Source organism: Enoplosus armatus, chromosome 7 (assembly GCF_043641665.1).
Source record: "Enoplosus armatus isolate fEnoArm2 chromosome 7, fEnoArm2.hap1, whole genome shotgun sequence".
In the NCBI taxonomy this organism is placed as follows: domain Eukaryota; kingdom Metazoa; phylum Chordata; class Actinopteri; order Centrarchiformes; family Enoplosidae; genus Enoplosus; species Enoplosus armatus.
Window position 1 is genome coordinate 11,523,550 of NC_092186.1, and position 17,170 is coordinate 11,540,719.

General features: G+C 41.3%; 1 protein-coding gene across 2 annotated transcripts in view; it reads right to left on the minus strand.

Annotated features, from left to right (window-relative positions):
* Nucleotides 1–7,907, minus strand: part of notch2 (notch receptor 2) — a 39,876-nt gene extending 31,969 nt beyond the window's left edge. For both annotated transcript variants that reach the window (XM_070909490.1, XM_070909491.1), the window contains exon 1: nt 7,793–7,907. In XM_070909490.1, the coding sequence (XP_070765591.1) occupies nt 7,793–7,865 (73 nt within the window). In that variant the 5' untranslated portion in view covers nt 7,866–7,907. The remainder of the gene's footprint in view (nt 1–7,792) is intronic.
* Between the last annotated feature and the right edge of the window lie 9,263 nt (nt 7,908–17,170).

Consider the following 17,170-nt stretch of genomic DNA (forward strand, 5'->3'; position numbering starts at 1 on the left):
CAAACAAAACGTTCTCACACATTTAAATGGAAGTGTAATGTGATCCAGACTCGTATCTCCAGCATTGCATCCTCTCTACCTGGCTGTTCTCACACTTCACTATCAATGAACCATGGACACGAAAATTTCCCAGGAATGAGAGCCTTGATAAGACCCAATCGACAAAGTCAACAGTGAAACTACAGGCAGATGGTGTGAGCTGAGAAGAAACACAGTTACCTGACCGAGTTAATACTATTACTTGGATCCTTCCTGATTTCCCCCCGGGGATCAATAAAGTATTTCTGATTCTGATCAAAAGTCCACATTCCTTTTCTCACTCGCTACCACCACAGCTTCCCGCGTGTGTTGTGTTTGTGTGTAAAGGTGATGGGGGAGGAAGAGGAGTTTAAGTGGAGAACAAAAGCAGAACAAAAGGAGATTTACAGTGTCTGCAGTCAGGTGGGACTGGGAGGAGATCTGTGTGTGATCCCTGCTGATAGAAGTTGTATCTGTAAGCAAGAGTGTGAAAACAGAGAATCTACACACACAGATGTCAAAGCGCTTTTCTCAAACCTTCCTCAATTACCTCAATATGATAATATTTGTAACTTTCTTCATATGGCACATTTCAAACATAGTTACAAAGAACAAAAGAGACTATAATGAATACTAAAATGTTAACAAAAACAAGGAGAAGCTTCTGATCTGCTGTGAGTGTCTGTGTGTAGATGTGGCAAAGGAAAACTATTCACTGTGCTGCTGCAAGGAAAATCAGAGATGTCCTCCACACAGTAGCAATATAAATGTTTCCATCAACCTGTTTTTATGTAAATTTTTTTAAAAAGCTGGACAAAAGGAAAATATTGCAAAAAAAAGTTGGCATATCACAAAAGAGCAGATACAATAAAGGCTAATGGAAACAGACTTTTCAAGAAGACCTTGATGTCATGGTATGTGCTTTGGCTTATTCTACTGTATTCTACAGAAAAAGCATTTAAGTCCAGCTGAAATCCCATTTAATCCCTTTTTGTAGACAAAAATATTGTCAACGTGTTTTGTTAAAAACCAAAAAATATAAAATATAGGACAAGTGGTTTACAAAGCAGATTTGTATGCTGAAGCCAACAAAAAGTGCAATTGAATGTCAGTTAATTATCATATTTCCACTCCGCGAGAAAGCCCCCAAATAAGAATAAAAATAGCAGAGGTGTCTGGGGTGTACGTAACCACCGATTTGATTCCAAGGGGGGGCCCTTGTTGCAATGTCAAGCCCACTCTCTGTCATCACACTGGCTGACAATAGCACTACTGGTGGATCAGAGGAGACTCAAAAATGTGAGAAAACAGAAATGGAAAACAGAAATGAAATGCCATGATAAGCCTTGTAACTTTTGAAAATGTAAAACAAAAACCAACAGTGGCTTGTTTTTCTTGGCCCTCCAGATAAGTTATGAGTTACAGAAGTAAGCAAAAGTTTTGGACAAAATAAAACTTCTGTCCTGTATCAGTAGACCAATTAGCTAATGTTCACCTCACATAACCCAACCCCATTGCAAGACACTTTCTAGTTTCTAGTCATTGCTGATTTTCACCATCATCATCATCATGATTTTTTTCGGCCGTCATGAGGTTCCCAGCAGCTTCAGCTGTGCAAATGTTATCATGCTAACACACTAGAGACACTGGGCCGTGTGAATGAAGTCCAAGTAAAGAGAAGGCAGAAATCACAGCCCTTTAATGGGGTAGACAGAAAAAAAGGGAGGGAGTCAGGTTGTTGTGCTCAGCTGGTATTAAGCAGGTTCCTCCCTCAACACTTGCCACTGCTTTGTCACCGACACCACAGCGGGTCCCTAGAGGATCTAGCCATGTCATGAGAAGAAAAAAAAGACTGTCAAAGAGGAAGAAAGGGAGAGGGAGAGAGATAGATGGGCTTGAGCTAAGAGCTGAGGATTGAGATGGGGAAGTAATTACGAAACTACAGACAAAGACTGCACACGATTGGGTGTCCCTGAGCCCTGGCACACATTCATACAGCGGAGGACAGGAAGTTGTTCGCACTGAGTGAGGAAGTAACCCCATTTCCTGGAATTGCTGTACAAGCCTCTATATCCAGCAGGCCAAATAGTCGTCATGGTAACTTGCAATAAAATACCCTTAGCTCAGCATGGAAGGAGGGAGACGAGGCTCAAACTAAACACTATTACCCTGAGGGAAGCTTTACTGGCCCACACATACAGCAGAGGAACCATGCAGACGGACCAAGCAGGGGCTTTAAGGCTTTAGTCTCCCAGGTCAGCGTCAGTTTAGAGGGTGGTGACATACTGTAAGACCCAAATCAGTGCCAACAGAAACAGCAAAAGCATGTTATTACCAGGGATGTCTCGAGCTCATCTCCAGGATCTTTATCAGGACAGATCAAGGCATTTATAAATGCCACAGTATCTGCTTTATTAAATCTGATCCATTTCCAATCCTTTGTTTAACGTAACCCATTGTACTACGGGTACTCCAGCTGTCAAAAGCGCCGCACTGCCTGACCACAGACTAGTATAAAAGATATAAAGTAGTAGTAGCAGTAGTTTCAATTGATAAAAATCTTGATTGGGACAGCCCCAGTAATTACGCTGCCAACCTCTGACCTGAGACAGTCGCCTTGCTGTTGTAATTACTCGGAAAAGAGTCTCATCTAAAACTGAGTGCGGGCCTGCTGGCTCAGTATGTGTGCGTGTGTGTGTGTTGGAGGGAGAAAGATTCAAACAGGGAGCGCAGACCAGACGAGGAAAATGTAGGGACTTTCCCTTGCTCATTCATGTCCTAACTTTTGTTTCTGATACAAACCTTTTTTATTATGATAAAAAAATGTGCAGACATGTTCAGTTACACTCATGTTATTTTCAGATTGTTTAAACTGTAGTCCAGAGTATTTTGGCCCAACTTCAATTACTGGAACCTGTGACAGACTGCGTATATGAATATGTTCAAATAAAATATGTAAATTACATACATATACTGCAGTACAATACCATGTCTGCAAAACAACCCGCAACTCACTTTAATATTTTATATCTCACTTCAACTTCTTCCTGTCATCCTATTGAGTCAAATGTATTTTTCAGAGTGTATTTCAGATCTCGTATGTGACAGATTTAGGTAAATGTTTACTTGTTAGTATTTGTTTAGTTCAGATGTGGTTCACTTCATCAGAATTGAACCACCAGTATCTGAAAAACAAATGACAAGAATGAAACATAGAGATAATAGTTGGTTAACCATTATAAATAAATCTAGTTTGGCCAAACAGAAAGACTTCTCCCGAAGTATTTTTTTTATTATACATAGTTAATCAGAGCAGAGGTTTAAAGACAACAGGCTTATCACTGGGTGACAAACATTTGGAGGATATCGTACGTTTAAACTGAAACCTTTCCGAGCAGTGAGGATGATAACCTAGCAGTGCAGGGTTACCTGTGCTGAATGAATTTGGGTGGGACATAGGATTATCTGGTTAAACCACAGAGTTTAACCACAATAAAGATTGTCAAGTACATAGAAAGACATTGGCTCTGGTCGAGCAATAGTCCATTTGGTCCTACTGTTTAAAACAAAATTAAATATAGCCTTGCTCATTCATATCCACAGCCAAGTAGTGAAATGAGACTGATTACTAAATGAATACTACAACAAAGCAGTTTCCCTCCTTCTCCAGCCTGATGTGCCCTGCTTGGTTCATTACTCCATGCGCCCTGCCTGAATGTCTCCAGGATTACGGGGCTGTGTTGGCCAAGGAATGCAGGCCGCAGTAATTCCCTGTTAATTTGCTAACCTGTTCAACAGTGCAGACACAACGCTCTGTAATCCCCTCGACCTTCACAGCCACAAGCACTACCTACCATAGTAACAGTGCATGTGGTTCATGCAGGGCATGCACCCAGCTTCATTCACATTTTGACTAGTATTTATTTAACGCGTGAGGATCAAAGTTACTAAGAGCAAACTGGTAGGGCAGCAGGCATTGGCGCTGTATTAGCACTGTGCAGCAAAATGGTAAAGGGCGCATAACTATGATTTTCACCTCGTCTGCTATGCATTTCAACTTCAAGACCTTAATCACTGTAGGTCTATAACTTTACGTCTATTCAGAGCCGCCTACATCTGGTGCACAGTGCCACAGACCTTCATCCACTGACTCATACAGTTGTACACATTATTTACTACTCTCTCCCACTACAACCAACAAGTACAGGACTGAAACACATGTGGAGGCCTGGCTTTTTAACTACGCTACCAATCAAAAGGGTGGAGAAGGCTGAACTGAATATAACCTGAAACGTCAACACACAGAAGCAATCGAAAAATTATCTTACTGAGAATGTAAGGGGAGCAGATGAGAAGAGATAAGAAAGAAATCAAAGGGAAAGCTTGGAGGGTGTCACAGAGAAGATGTCTTAAGCCATATTAATAACACAGCCACAAGGCAGTGGGTAGAACTGGTGGTCAGTAAATAATCCAGTGTTGTGGGTAGCTCAATAAAAATCTTTGTCTTCAGAGCACAGGGCGAAGCATGGCGCAGATAAATCACATTTCACACCAGGCCCAAGCTTGGGTCAGATGCAAGCAAACCATGGACGGCACAATTGCTGTCCTTGTCAGTTTGTATCCACAATGCAATACCTACACACACGCAAATAGATACACACACGCATGTCAGCTGTGTGCCGTTTGCACTGGGCAAATATATGCAGCCATCCACATGCCCACACCACAGGGGTAATACTATGTTGTGTGCCACAAAGATGGCACCTACACTTCCTCAAGAATCAGATTAACTTTCAGCCACAGCAGTGGACCTTAGCACAGTATTTACTAAGTTCCTGCATCTACACAGAGGGCCTTCATTGTCCTATATAGGCTTTAAAATAATGATTCAACTACAAGCATGTATTCCTTTTGGAAGATGTCACATACATTAGAACTGACAAATGCCAGTGTACCCTCTGGTATGTTGTTACAGGTATGAATGTATCAAAGATCAGCTTTTGCAGTCAGACCTTACAGAGCAAAAACAAAACATAGACAGCATCATCTACTTCAGACAATGAAAAATTGGCTGATTAATGTAGCACAGGGAGGGTGTCACTGTCTTGGGAAAGACGCAACATGAAGTGCAGCTGTATTTGTCACAGCAGTAGCAAAGCACTACCAAGTCCTTACAGTATTTGCTAAAAATTGGTCTATACAGGAAGATTTTCACACGGTTTTGTTGATAAATAATTTTTCAAATATTGCAAACAACAAATTAGAATAAAACTAGAAACACCCACAGTGAACCGGTAATATAAAAAGCTGCAGGTTATTGCTGCATGGCCTCATGCAAACCTCAAACCTCCCCCACGTCATCAAGGTAAGCAACAACTTCTACAATGCCAACATGTCATATGGAAAACCACTCATGTCGCATCACAAGCATTGATCACAGTTGCTCATGGTTCAGTACATTACGACGCGGTGTCCCTACTATTTGGTTCAGCATTAGTAGGATTGGTGAGGATGGAGAGAGAGAAGAAAAAGGAAATCATGGTGCACAAAGCGTGTGTGTGTGTATGTGAGGGAGAGAGAGAGAGAGAGAGAGAGAGAGAGAGAGAGAGAGAGGCTGAGCAGAGAGGGAGGGAGGAATGTCAAACACCAACAACACAACATTCCTCTGCCTCTCCTTGCACTGCCTGCAGCACTTTTACATTGTCTTTTTTCCTTTTGTGTAACTTCTCTGTTCACAAGTCACCTATAGTCCATGAAAAAACGTGCTAAAGAATAGCAGTGCTGCATGTATCAACTCTGAGCTAAAAGGCAAAAAACAAAATTAGATTAAATCAATTTCACTGCCTTGGCAACCTTATGTAAAGGCTAAAAAGGCTACATGCTAGGTCTTATTTCTTAGAGCACCCTCAGAAAAAGTTGACAAAAGGTTGGTAGAGTAGTAGGTAGAGAAAAGCATTACACTATCATCTGGAATGATGGTTTATGCTGAGAAACAAAATCATTAGAAAAGGTCAAATAAGTAAGGCACACTCCAGAAAAGTCTTCAACATTATATTCACAGATGAATAAAGGCCCGACCCTTGAAATAAACATCCATGGATGTGATGAGAATCAGAGTAAACCCACCAAACCACCATTTAAAATAAGTGCAGATAAAAGTTTGCTGATTAAGTTTTATCTTTGTCTTCAACAGGTAATTAACGGTGTTTATGCACCTTTGTATTTGCAAAACAGCTTTATCATAATTTCAAACTAAAATGCATATAATATCATTATCAGTTGCAGAGAAACAAACCAATTCACACTGTCAGTCAAACATATGAGTTTTTCTACATTTAGAACACATAACCAAATGGGCATAACCTAAGTGAAATCAATATTGTTTGTGACTTTTTGTTTTTTGGGAAAGACCTTGATCTAATTAGGCCTCTAGCAGGCAACATGCTGAATGGATGCTAGCAGTGTCTGTTGGTGTACTAGGCCATCATCAGCCAACTCTCTTCTTCTGTTTCAGGTGTCATTTGGCAGTGTGAGCCACAATGCCCAAAAGTACTTCAGAGTAACTCCTAATCCACTGTGAGCTGACCCGAGACCTAAACTGGTATCTTAGCACCTGCTTTTGGACTCTGTTTGGAATTAGTGGACACTAATAAGTGCTTAATTAAATACAGGTGCACCAGAAGATAAACCCTATGTATGCTGTGTTAAATACACATACACACTGCTCGCAATTCTATGACAAATATACAGTACAGGTGCCTGATTTGAGTGATCATTTCCAATTACATCTAGGTCATTCCTAAGAATATCACAAATATTTCTCAACTTTGACACCCTTTCCCTCCTTATTATTTCACATTTTAGGGCATTTGCAGGGTGTGCAAAATTGTGAACCACAGGGTGGTCAAAACCTTGTAACTGGCAGTGTTAGACGTGGGTAGGGTCTTGTAAAGGGGAGAATGGGTTCTTTTCCTCCTGAAACTATATTTAACCATAATGACATTGGTGGATATTTGCCCTAAAGTCCACATTTTATCCACTCCTCCATCACTGTCAGCTCTCTTAATTCAGCAGGGCAGTCTAAACATGGTTAAGTGTCCATTTTGAATTCTTTCTCTTGCTCTCGCTGCTCAACATCTGGGCAGCGGTGCGACTCAGCTCAGACTGAACAGTCAGTAGTACGCCATGGTACTCATATAAACCAGACCATAACCCTCTGAATTAGACACGGAGATTCAGTGTTAGTGGGCTAATGGCGGTGCGCGATCAATTATAGTACTTCCAACTATGTTAAAGTGGTCTAGGGAGTATTAATAGTGGTGATAACACAGACAGAAAAATACCGTAACGTTATTAAAGGTGAGTATTACAGTGACACGCTCAACCCCTATAAGGATGTAATAGTAATATCAAAGTTACATTAAAGTTAACTAGCGTATGTTTGGTGTAACAGGCCACACCAGTGCCTATCAAACACAGCAGGAACGAAACACTCACCACAAAGTACGGTGGAAATGCTTTTTATACGTCAGCCTTACATCTATAGTTAGTTTCAGTTTTTCCCTTTTCATGAGGTAACGTTAACTTTTTCAAAGGAACTCACCTAGCTAACGTTAGTCAGACACAAGTGTACAAGCAGTGTGCGGTAGAGATGCTATGTCTGCCCCGAGTCCCGCAGATGCAGAGGCAACGAAACGTGATCATGACAAGTTATGAATTATTGGGACAAAAAAAACAAAAAAACAATGCAGCTTTATCATAATAACAAACTTACCCAAAGAGAGGTGGATGAAGCAGAAGACGAAGACTAGTGATTTGCCCGAGGAGAAACCGGGGATCTGCTCCATATTTTCTGTAAAATCCACATAAGGTCGCCAGCCCAAAGTTGATTTGTCTCCCGGGACGGTTAGTTCTCAAAAAAAGTCTCGTTGGAAATGGCTCACACACAGTTAAGAGGGGGAAAAAACTACTCGTCGTACCAAATTACATGTCAGTACTTTTTAAAATAGGTTTAACAAGCCGTTCAGTTAAAACCGTTTAACATACAGATACATTTAAGTCGTACTAGTCACACACGGCAGTGGAAAAGTCGTCCACCTCTCTCCGCTCACCAGCCTCTGAAGTCACTGAGAGCGGAGAAACAAAAACGCATATCCTTCCGCTGAAGTCAGCGGGGATCTACCCGTCGGGTTGAAAAAATGGTAAAAACTTTTTTATAAGTTAAAAGCTTATACCTAAATGGCGGTGTTTGTCGACGCTTTAGAAAACTCGCATTACTCAGAATATTCTTTGATTTTTATCCTGGACATAAAATCACACCAGAAGTTAAAGTTCTCTTTCTCTGTGTCGCCACGGCGGAGGAATTTTTTTTCTCTCATTTTTCTACTTCTCGGAGTCTGGTATGACTCAAACTTAACCCGTTCAATGATGTTTTTTTGTTGTTTTTTTTTACATTTCTTCTCCTATGATCTGCACGTTTTTTCCCGAAATGTCTTTTAACACCCACTCTTCACTTACTTTTTTTTCGTTACCTTAATGTCAGGCTGTGTGCCAGAGTTCACGTGTACAGCGTTACATTTTATAAGTTTTCAGGTAATTCATGAGCATGAGGATCCTGACTTTGAAAGACTCACGTGGACAAAAAGGTGGCTAAACAATGACTCCTACTGATCTCCAAACCCTTTTATATATACGTTTTGTTTACCCAAATCATTATAACTTTGCATGTTTTGTTGAAGATGCATACTACGTGATTTTGGTACTGTGTATCATGAATTTAAAGGAAAGGCTGAGCATAGACAGGTGAGTAAATCGAGGAGAGTTTCTCTAACTTTTTAATCAGTGTTGATGCTGTCTGTTTACCTGCAGGTTTCAGGTTAGTCACCACTTTCTCAGGTGCAGATGGTTCTGCAATAGTTCCAGTCCACAATGTTGTTTTGTGACTTTTTTGGTGGGAAGATTTAAGTCATATTCAAATTTAAGAAATGAAAATTATTTAAGGAATTGTAAGAAGAATGCAGCTTTCATAAGTTACAAATTGTAGAAATCTCATTCTTTTCCAAAAGAAAACCATTACCACAGCTAGCAAAATGATCACTATTGTTTTCTTTAATTTTTGATTAATTAACTGGTTCTTTGGTTCCACCTCCTTACATGAGAAAATTAGCTGTTTTTTTCTGTTTATATCATTGTAAATTGAATATCTTTGGGTTTTGGACTGCTGGTTGGACAAAAGAAGCAATTTAGATACGTAATCTCTGGGAAAATATGACTTATTATTTTTTGGAACATATTTTCATGATTAACAGAGAAAATACTCATCCAATTAATCAATAAAGTTGAAGCCTCAGTTACCATACAGGTTAGGTTTAATGCTGAGGTTATCACTAGCCTTTACAAAATTAAACATTGTTCTTGTTGCTTTCCAGAAGAAAACTATTTCACAATAGTTCATCCACTTTTTAATCACATCATTGTTTCATTTTTATGGAGAGCAAGGTCGGCTTTTCACTAACACCTAAAACACAAGAGAACCCCAGCGCTGCCCTTTAAACTCCCTCACTCATGCAGACAGACACACTAGCTTTATAAACTGTTAGCGGCCACAGTAATCCCAAACTAATTATCCCTTATCAGCCTGAATGATCCAGGTGTAAATCACTGGCTCATCACAATAACAAGACCACGTCTCATCCCAGTGATTTGTTTGTCTTTACACCCCGTTAGAGAAACATTGCAGAGCCTCCTGCTGCTGCGACCGGCCCTCTGTCCTCTATTCAACCCTGCTGAAAGGCCTGGAAACGGGGGGAGCAAATTGATCTCCTCAGGGGTCCGCACTGACAATGCTTTTGTTGCTGTGGCCAATGTCAAGCTCTTGCTCTCCATGCGTGGTTGGGTGTCAGGTGCTGGCACCACAACAAACGCCGTTCAGACATTTGGTCAGATGCTGTTTTTGTTGATAAACCACGTCTTGTGTTTGCTTGTTCTTTTTATCTATCACCAAAACATATAAATCCACTGCTGCGTCGCTTTCCCAGTCATGCCTGCATTTTTGTCACAAGATTGTACGGTTATCAATTCAGTTCAGAATTCCTCCTGCTACACTTTGATCATTCTTCTAATTCAAGGCAAAACCATTGGTCATGTGAGCCAATAGTAATGTGATATAAATCAGAGGATCACTGTGTCTGCAGCGCTGTTTTCATAATGACGTCACTCCAGATGTAGTTTGGGAAACATGGGGTGAGAAAGGGTGTGGATCTGCCTCGTGAGCAGAAAACGCTGATTTGTTCCTCTTTGCCATTGCACTGATGAAAGACTTCTGCTGCAGAAGTTTGACACGGTTTCAAAGACGAAAAATAGAGCATTTGAAAACAAAGTGTTGGTCTCACTGATGCTTTAAATCCCTTTGAACCACTTTTTGAATTAAATACATCAACAACCCCAACGTCAAGTCTATAAATAAATAAAACCTCAGGTTTATCTGATACCAGTTTTGTTAGTACTGAATACATTAGTATTAGACAGTAAATACTGTCAGGAAATCAATGAGTGTGTTATAAGGACTTACTAGTTCTAGTGTTTTGTATTTCAGGTAAACCACAGAGTAGTAATAAAACTCTGCCACGCTGGTGAGATAGTCACTTTCATCACCGTTGGGGCTCTTCACACTGGTTTGGAGCTCATCAGTCAGGGTGACTCCAGCTGTCAGCCAGATTTGATTTATACTGCAGAACATGGTGTTCAGGGAGCAGATAGTAATGACTGATTGCACTAGAGATGGTATGTGTGTGTGTTCTCGTGCACTCCCCTTAACCATAAACACGCCATCTTCCCCCAACGTGATAGCCATGGGAAACCAAATCAGTGCCTGTCATTTAAGAAGTCAGCCGGCCTTTACGTTCTAAGATGGCAGGCGGGAGAGGCAGTAAGAAGTGTATATATGATGCCTTTCTATAATTAGTAGTGGCAGGGACTGATTCACTTTTCCCAGCTGTGGCAACTGATTTGCTAGCACAAACAGTTGTACATAACAGAGTCTTGTTCACTGGTTCTGGATGCTTCTATGCAACACTTTATACTTATAGTTACACTTTTTGCACCATAACATTGTGCAAACACCGCCGTTAACCTTCAGTGCAGATATGTGCGCTTCACTGAGATCAGGTTTAGTTAACACAAGTGTTGATTAGCAGGCATTTTGTGCTGGCTTCGCTGAGATGAGCATGGAGATCGAGCGAGTGTGAAGTTTTGATGACCCTCCGTGCCCTCGTCAGGACTCTTGCACATGTTGTGCCGGAAGCATCGTCTATCTAATGTCGTCTTTACTGTGTAAGCAGATCTGGGGCACAGGAAGCTAAAGGGGTTATATTTAGGGTTGATTATCACCTCCTTTCTCACTGACCTATTATGACTGCTGTAAAAGAAGCAGCCCGCAGTGAGCTTTACATTTCTGTTATGTGTGCCCCCTTCTGTAACGGGCTAAAAGACCTGCGGATATATTGAGTTAAAGGTTTGAATTAAATCAGGCGAGCTGGGGTGGAAGATGGTGTTCTGCTCTGTGACCATCATAACAAGTGGTATTTGAGACTTAAGAGCATATCAGATCAGTCTAGTTCTAGTCTAGTAGATCTCCTCGACACAAGCATCAACAGGGTGAGTTTGGTCGTTAGAGCAGGGTCATCAAGATAAGAAGCCACATGGTGTCTAACTCACAGAGAGATGCAAAGCTGATACAAGGGCTTCCAAGAATGTAATCACAGTAAATTATTTTCCTGTGTGAACTAGAGGTTATATGAGCCAAATGTCAACATCGGGGCAGATAATACGCACATAATTTAAAAAGGCACACAAAATCAGCACTAAATCAGTGTAATCATTTACTTGGGTAGACATGGGATCATTTTCAAAGAAAGTAAACATACCTGCGCAAGTTCTTTTATCGGCCTCAGTTAAAACATGAAGATAAAAGCCGTGTTGCAGGATAGCCATTAATAAAAAGTGCAATTTCATTGCATAAAGCTGATCTACTATGAGCATACAGTCCGTTAAGATTAAGCTGCGGTTGTCATCTGAGTTCATGTTATTTCATTAATCGTAAAGCTGATAAATTACTTTGCCAACATGAAAAACAAGGGAAAGATTGTAACGCCAACTCCAACAGATCTCATTAGTTGTTGCCATCCTGTGGCTTTGAACATGATGGTATATGTTACACTAAAGTAACATTTTACAGTTGTCCTTGCGGAAAGCAGGGATTTTGTGAGTATGTTCGTGTGAGAAACCAAGATAGTGTGTGTGAGTGAATGTGTGCGTCATGGCGTTCCACAGTGGTCAAAGGTGGAGAGTCAGCGAGCGCGAGGGCCCGACGTGACCAAGCGTGATGTGGGCAGAGACCTCAGCCAAGGGGTCCCTGATGAGGAGAAGAGGGAGAGTTGGCAGAGAGGTGAAGAAACAGGTGATGAAGGAAAGGTGTGAGGAGGAGAGATGTGTGTATGTGTGTGTGAACACATCCTGTAAGGTGACCTAGGGCTCTGGCAGGGCCAGGTGGACAGGAATGTGCTGTTGTGTGTGGATGGGATCCTCCCTTGAGCGCCCCTGCCTGCCCACCGTCACCCCACACTAGCAGGCTATTTATATTGCACTGTGGGAAAATAACGGCCCCGGCAGTGTCATCTGGGTTCTGCAAGGTTTATACTCCCCACCCACACTCACACAGACACACACACATACATAACACCACCACGCTTCCCAACTCCCTCAGTCATAAACAACTTCAGGATAAACTAGAGCATTTAGCCTAGCTGGTATATTAGCTTTTTACATTTTTTCACCCCACAATGAACGCCTTACATTTGTCCAGAGGAGCAAGTCGCTAAGCTGGAAACATGAGGCAAGACTGGCTTTAAGTGATACTGGGGCAATGGCTTGGAAACAGATTTCAAGAATACTTAGATGGGATTTTAAATAAACTAAAATATGCACACATACACAACGTGCACGCACTCATGCATGCAAAATTCACATTTGCAAAGAAGAAAGAAAGCAAACATTCCTCAGTGCTCTAAAACTGCTTCAGGGATGAATATAGTTTTTACTATCTGTTCCATGAGGCAAATGGAGCTAAAAATAAAATAGTAAATAAAATGTAAATTATGAAACATATAAGCATGCAAACATGCAGCAACTGATTGGATCGAACACTTGACTCACTTGACTTTCCCCGAAAGACCAATTGGGATCACATTTTGAGTTTGGTGCCTCCTATAGCCTGCAATTCACTGAGGAAGTCACAAATAGTATAATGAATATAACTTAATGTTGAAACATTGACCACATTATGGCCACTACACTGTGGCACTGGGTCAGATTAACCCAAAAATTAGCATATAACTAAACTAAACCCTGAACTATGTTGGAACAGATATTTGACAATTACTTTTTTAAGTGACTTTATGGTGGAGAAAAACCACCCTGGACTGGACACTTGCCGTTGTTGTTAACTGCTTTAAGGGTGGAGGTATGTTTAGATGGTGGGAGCTGGTGGCGCTGATTCAGGACGGGGAGTTTTAGTAGAGGACACCACATGAAGTTAACACCACGACCTCCTGCCATCTCCCACCCAAGGCCGTCTCAATCTTTCTCTCACACATTGAGGTTTGGCACATTTGAATACAGATGTATGCACTTGAGCACACTTGTGCATGCACCAACTGCAACATGAACGCACAAAAATACTGACACGCACGGACCCTCTGTCATCGTGCTCTGGTCCCTGGGGCCTGCGGGTGCAGGAGGTCAAACTAATCTGCAACAGTTCATGATGTTTACCACACGGACAGGTGAGAACACCAGGGACAGGATGGAGAGGAGAAATGATACTAAAAGATTTTAAAACACAGTACGTGGGTTGAATGAATGATTGGTTTGGTTTTATTCATATCATTTATAACACACTTGCTCAAATAAAAACAAAACACGGATGACCTGAAAGAAGAAAAAAAACACAGATTCAAATATGCAAACATGGACATGCAAGGAAATAAATGAATAAAATAAAATACATGAACAAGATGTTGTGCATAAAACTGAAGCTGGCAGGAAAAAAGTTTGATTGTCTTACTGTGATGGATTTGTCCAACATCTCTCCTTTGGCTGGGCCTTTTCCAGTCATTTTTTTTTGGTTGCATTTTCTCCATGCTCAATTGATAACACATGTGCAGACCATCTTTTTCTCCGCATATTTGTTGTGTTTAACTCACACGCTGAAAGTTATAGAGAGTGTAAAGTGAGTGTGCTCGGCATATCTTCCAGGGTTAATTGTATCATAAATTCACAAGCTGCTAAAAGACAGGCATGGCTGGAATTCACACTTGAGCCCTCACTTTCTCACACAGGCACAACTCAGCATTTTGTGTGTGTGTGTGTGTGTGTGTGTGTGTGTGTGTGTGTGTGTGTGTGTGTGTGTGCTTGTGTGTCAGATATGACACTATTAATACACCAACAATGTTATCTGTTTGAAGGAACGGAGAGGTGAATGGGAAAAGCTGGGAAATGAGAGAAAGTTTTGAGGGAAATATTTAGCCTCTACTGTACATTACATGAAAATATGAATCTGGGACCTTTACAGAACTTCAGTGACAAACTACAAATACATCAGAGGTGTGTTTTTAACCAGGCATTGACTCATGGCTCTGTTCAAAGCATCTCTCCCAGTGTGACATACATCTACGGTATGTATGTGAATGTCTTTTGTTCCCCTTCTTTCTCACTTTCTCTCCCCACTCTATATCCTGTTTTTGTTTATGGCATATTCGTACACATCCAAAGGCCAATACTAGGACTCAGTGTGAGATGTGGCGCTGGGAAAAAGGATAATTTATTACATCAGTTTTATTACGGAGTTAAAGGTCTGCTCTTTTTTAAACAGGCATATGCAGTATTATGACGGCAAGGTGTGAGGGGTCATCGTTGGTCTGTGATGAGGTGATAAAGAATACACAGAGCGCAGAGCAGGTCCAGGCCTGTGGAAAACACTCCACACTGACCCCCCCTGTGAGAAGTTCCCAGTTCCCAGGACCCGGTGTGTACGTTTGGGGGGCAATAACTCACCAGGTCCCCTGACTTCCTCTTTCGGCCTTCTGCGTTTTATGGCCCTCTCCCCTGCCATACAGCTGCTGTCTCCGCAGCTTCCCTTTGCTCTGATTGGATTAGAGGGAAGAGGATGAAGGGGAAGAGACGGGGAAGCAGCTGGGATGAGGTGGGAAGCTGGTCTGATATGGGATGGAACACGTTTTTATCACGGCCATTACAGATGACTAGATGGACTCAACTTCCCGCGTTGTGGTCCACATGTTACTGTGCCTTCCCACCACACCGCAACATGTACGGTGGGAAACCAGTAGTCTGACAATCAGACTGAATTCCCATTTGGCTTTCACTTCATTACACATTATTTCTATTTGAAGGGCTGAAACATTCAAGATGTGGGATTCAGAGGTCAAGGAAAACTGTTATCTTTAGCACGCTAACATGAGGATGATGAACATGGTAAACATTATACCTGCTTAGCATCAACATGTTAGCAGCACCGTGACCCTGTTAGCATTGTTGTTGACATTAGCATTGAGCTCAAAGCACTGCTGTGCCTAAGTACAGCATCACAGATCCACTAGAGTGGCTGTAGTCTGTTGTTTATATTAAATGTTCATTAACCTAACTAAACTACAACTATAATTTACTTAATAAGTTTTTTTTAAACTTACATGTTACTCTTTGTTGCTTTAAATATGTGTATCCTTTGCAGTTTTGAATGTCATATGTGCATCGTTTTGTACAACTAACAATGAATTTGTGACAGCTTTAAGGGAAAACGTGTGCGTGGTACCAATTGATAAAATTAACCCTGTATTGAGTCAGTGCTATACTGATCCAAACTGGGTCACTTTTTAACCCAGTGGTTGTTAGTGAGGTGGTTAAATTGTCTGAGGGTGACTTTTTTTTTCGTATTATTTTTGTCACATCCTGTCAGAGATCGAGGTCTCTCAATGGAGTTGTCAGAGTGCAGCGGGACAGACCCCTTACAAACATGTCTACAGGGTGGCCTCCCATTAATGAGATCATGTCCGTGAAGTTCCTTGGACATGGGGCACGCTGGGGAACAGTCAATGAATTTGCATGTGAGCACGTTGTCTGCTCATGTGATGAAGCTACTTTGCCAGAAACATGACTGAAACTCTTGCCGCGTCTGAATTTGCATGCTCAACTCAGCTTTGAGACAGAGCGGCTCAAGGTGAAGGTCAAGGTCACGTTGATTTAATGTCCTGTTTCTTTAAGATTGCACAAGACTCAGGAGAAGTCGAGTGTGGGTAGACAGTCTTGTGGTTGTTTCTGTGTCTTTGACAGGAAATATCAAGATAGGGTAATATGAGTTGGCAACAGTGCACACCACAGGTTCTGTCTCCCCGTCTCGATTTGTGAGTGATTCTGTGTGTGTCTCAATCAGGCTATGTGTGTTTAGTACATGCGCCATATTCCTGACCCCTGATCACACAAAGTATTTTAATCCAATCAGCTTCGTTTTCACATGACTGTCACACACTCGCTGCTGCTATGGTAACCTGCAGAGGAAGGAGAGAAAGTGCTGGACTGAGAGAGAGAGGGGGCAGGTTGTCCTCTCTTTAATCACTGTGACATTTACACACACATAATCACACACATGGATTTCACACTTTAACTATGTGTTACTCAAGTTTCTCTTCCTTGTTTCTGACTTCACAAAGAGTTTTGAAGGTACTCTGCAACTGGATAATGTTATGTTATCATGTTCAGTGGAAAAGACTAAATGTAGACAAAGATGGAAGATTACCAATAACAAGAAGTACATCAGTTAAAATAATGACAGTATTTACAAATATATGCAACAGGAAATTCAAGGGTTCTTACTTTTCTTTGTCTGGAAAGTCGGGTTTAGAGATTCAAATAGACTAGAAAGACCGGCAGGTGACAAATGACTGAAACTGACAGACAGGATAGACGAGGCTGCAAATGAGCACAACGTCACACACGCAACAGCGCAAGTATAAAGACACACAATTAGAAACAAGTAGTGATCTACAACAGAGGTTAATGAAAAGGTTTGCAAAAACATCAT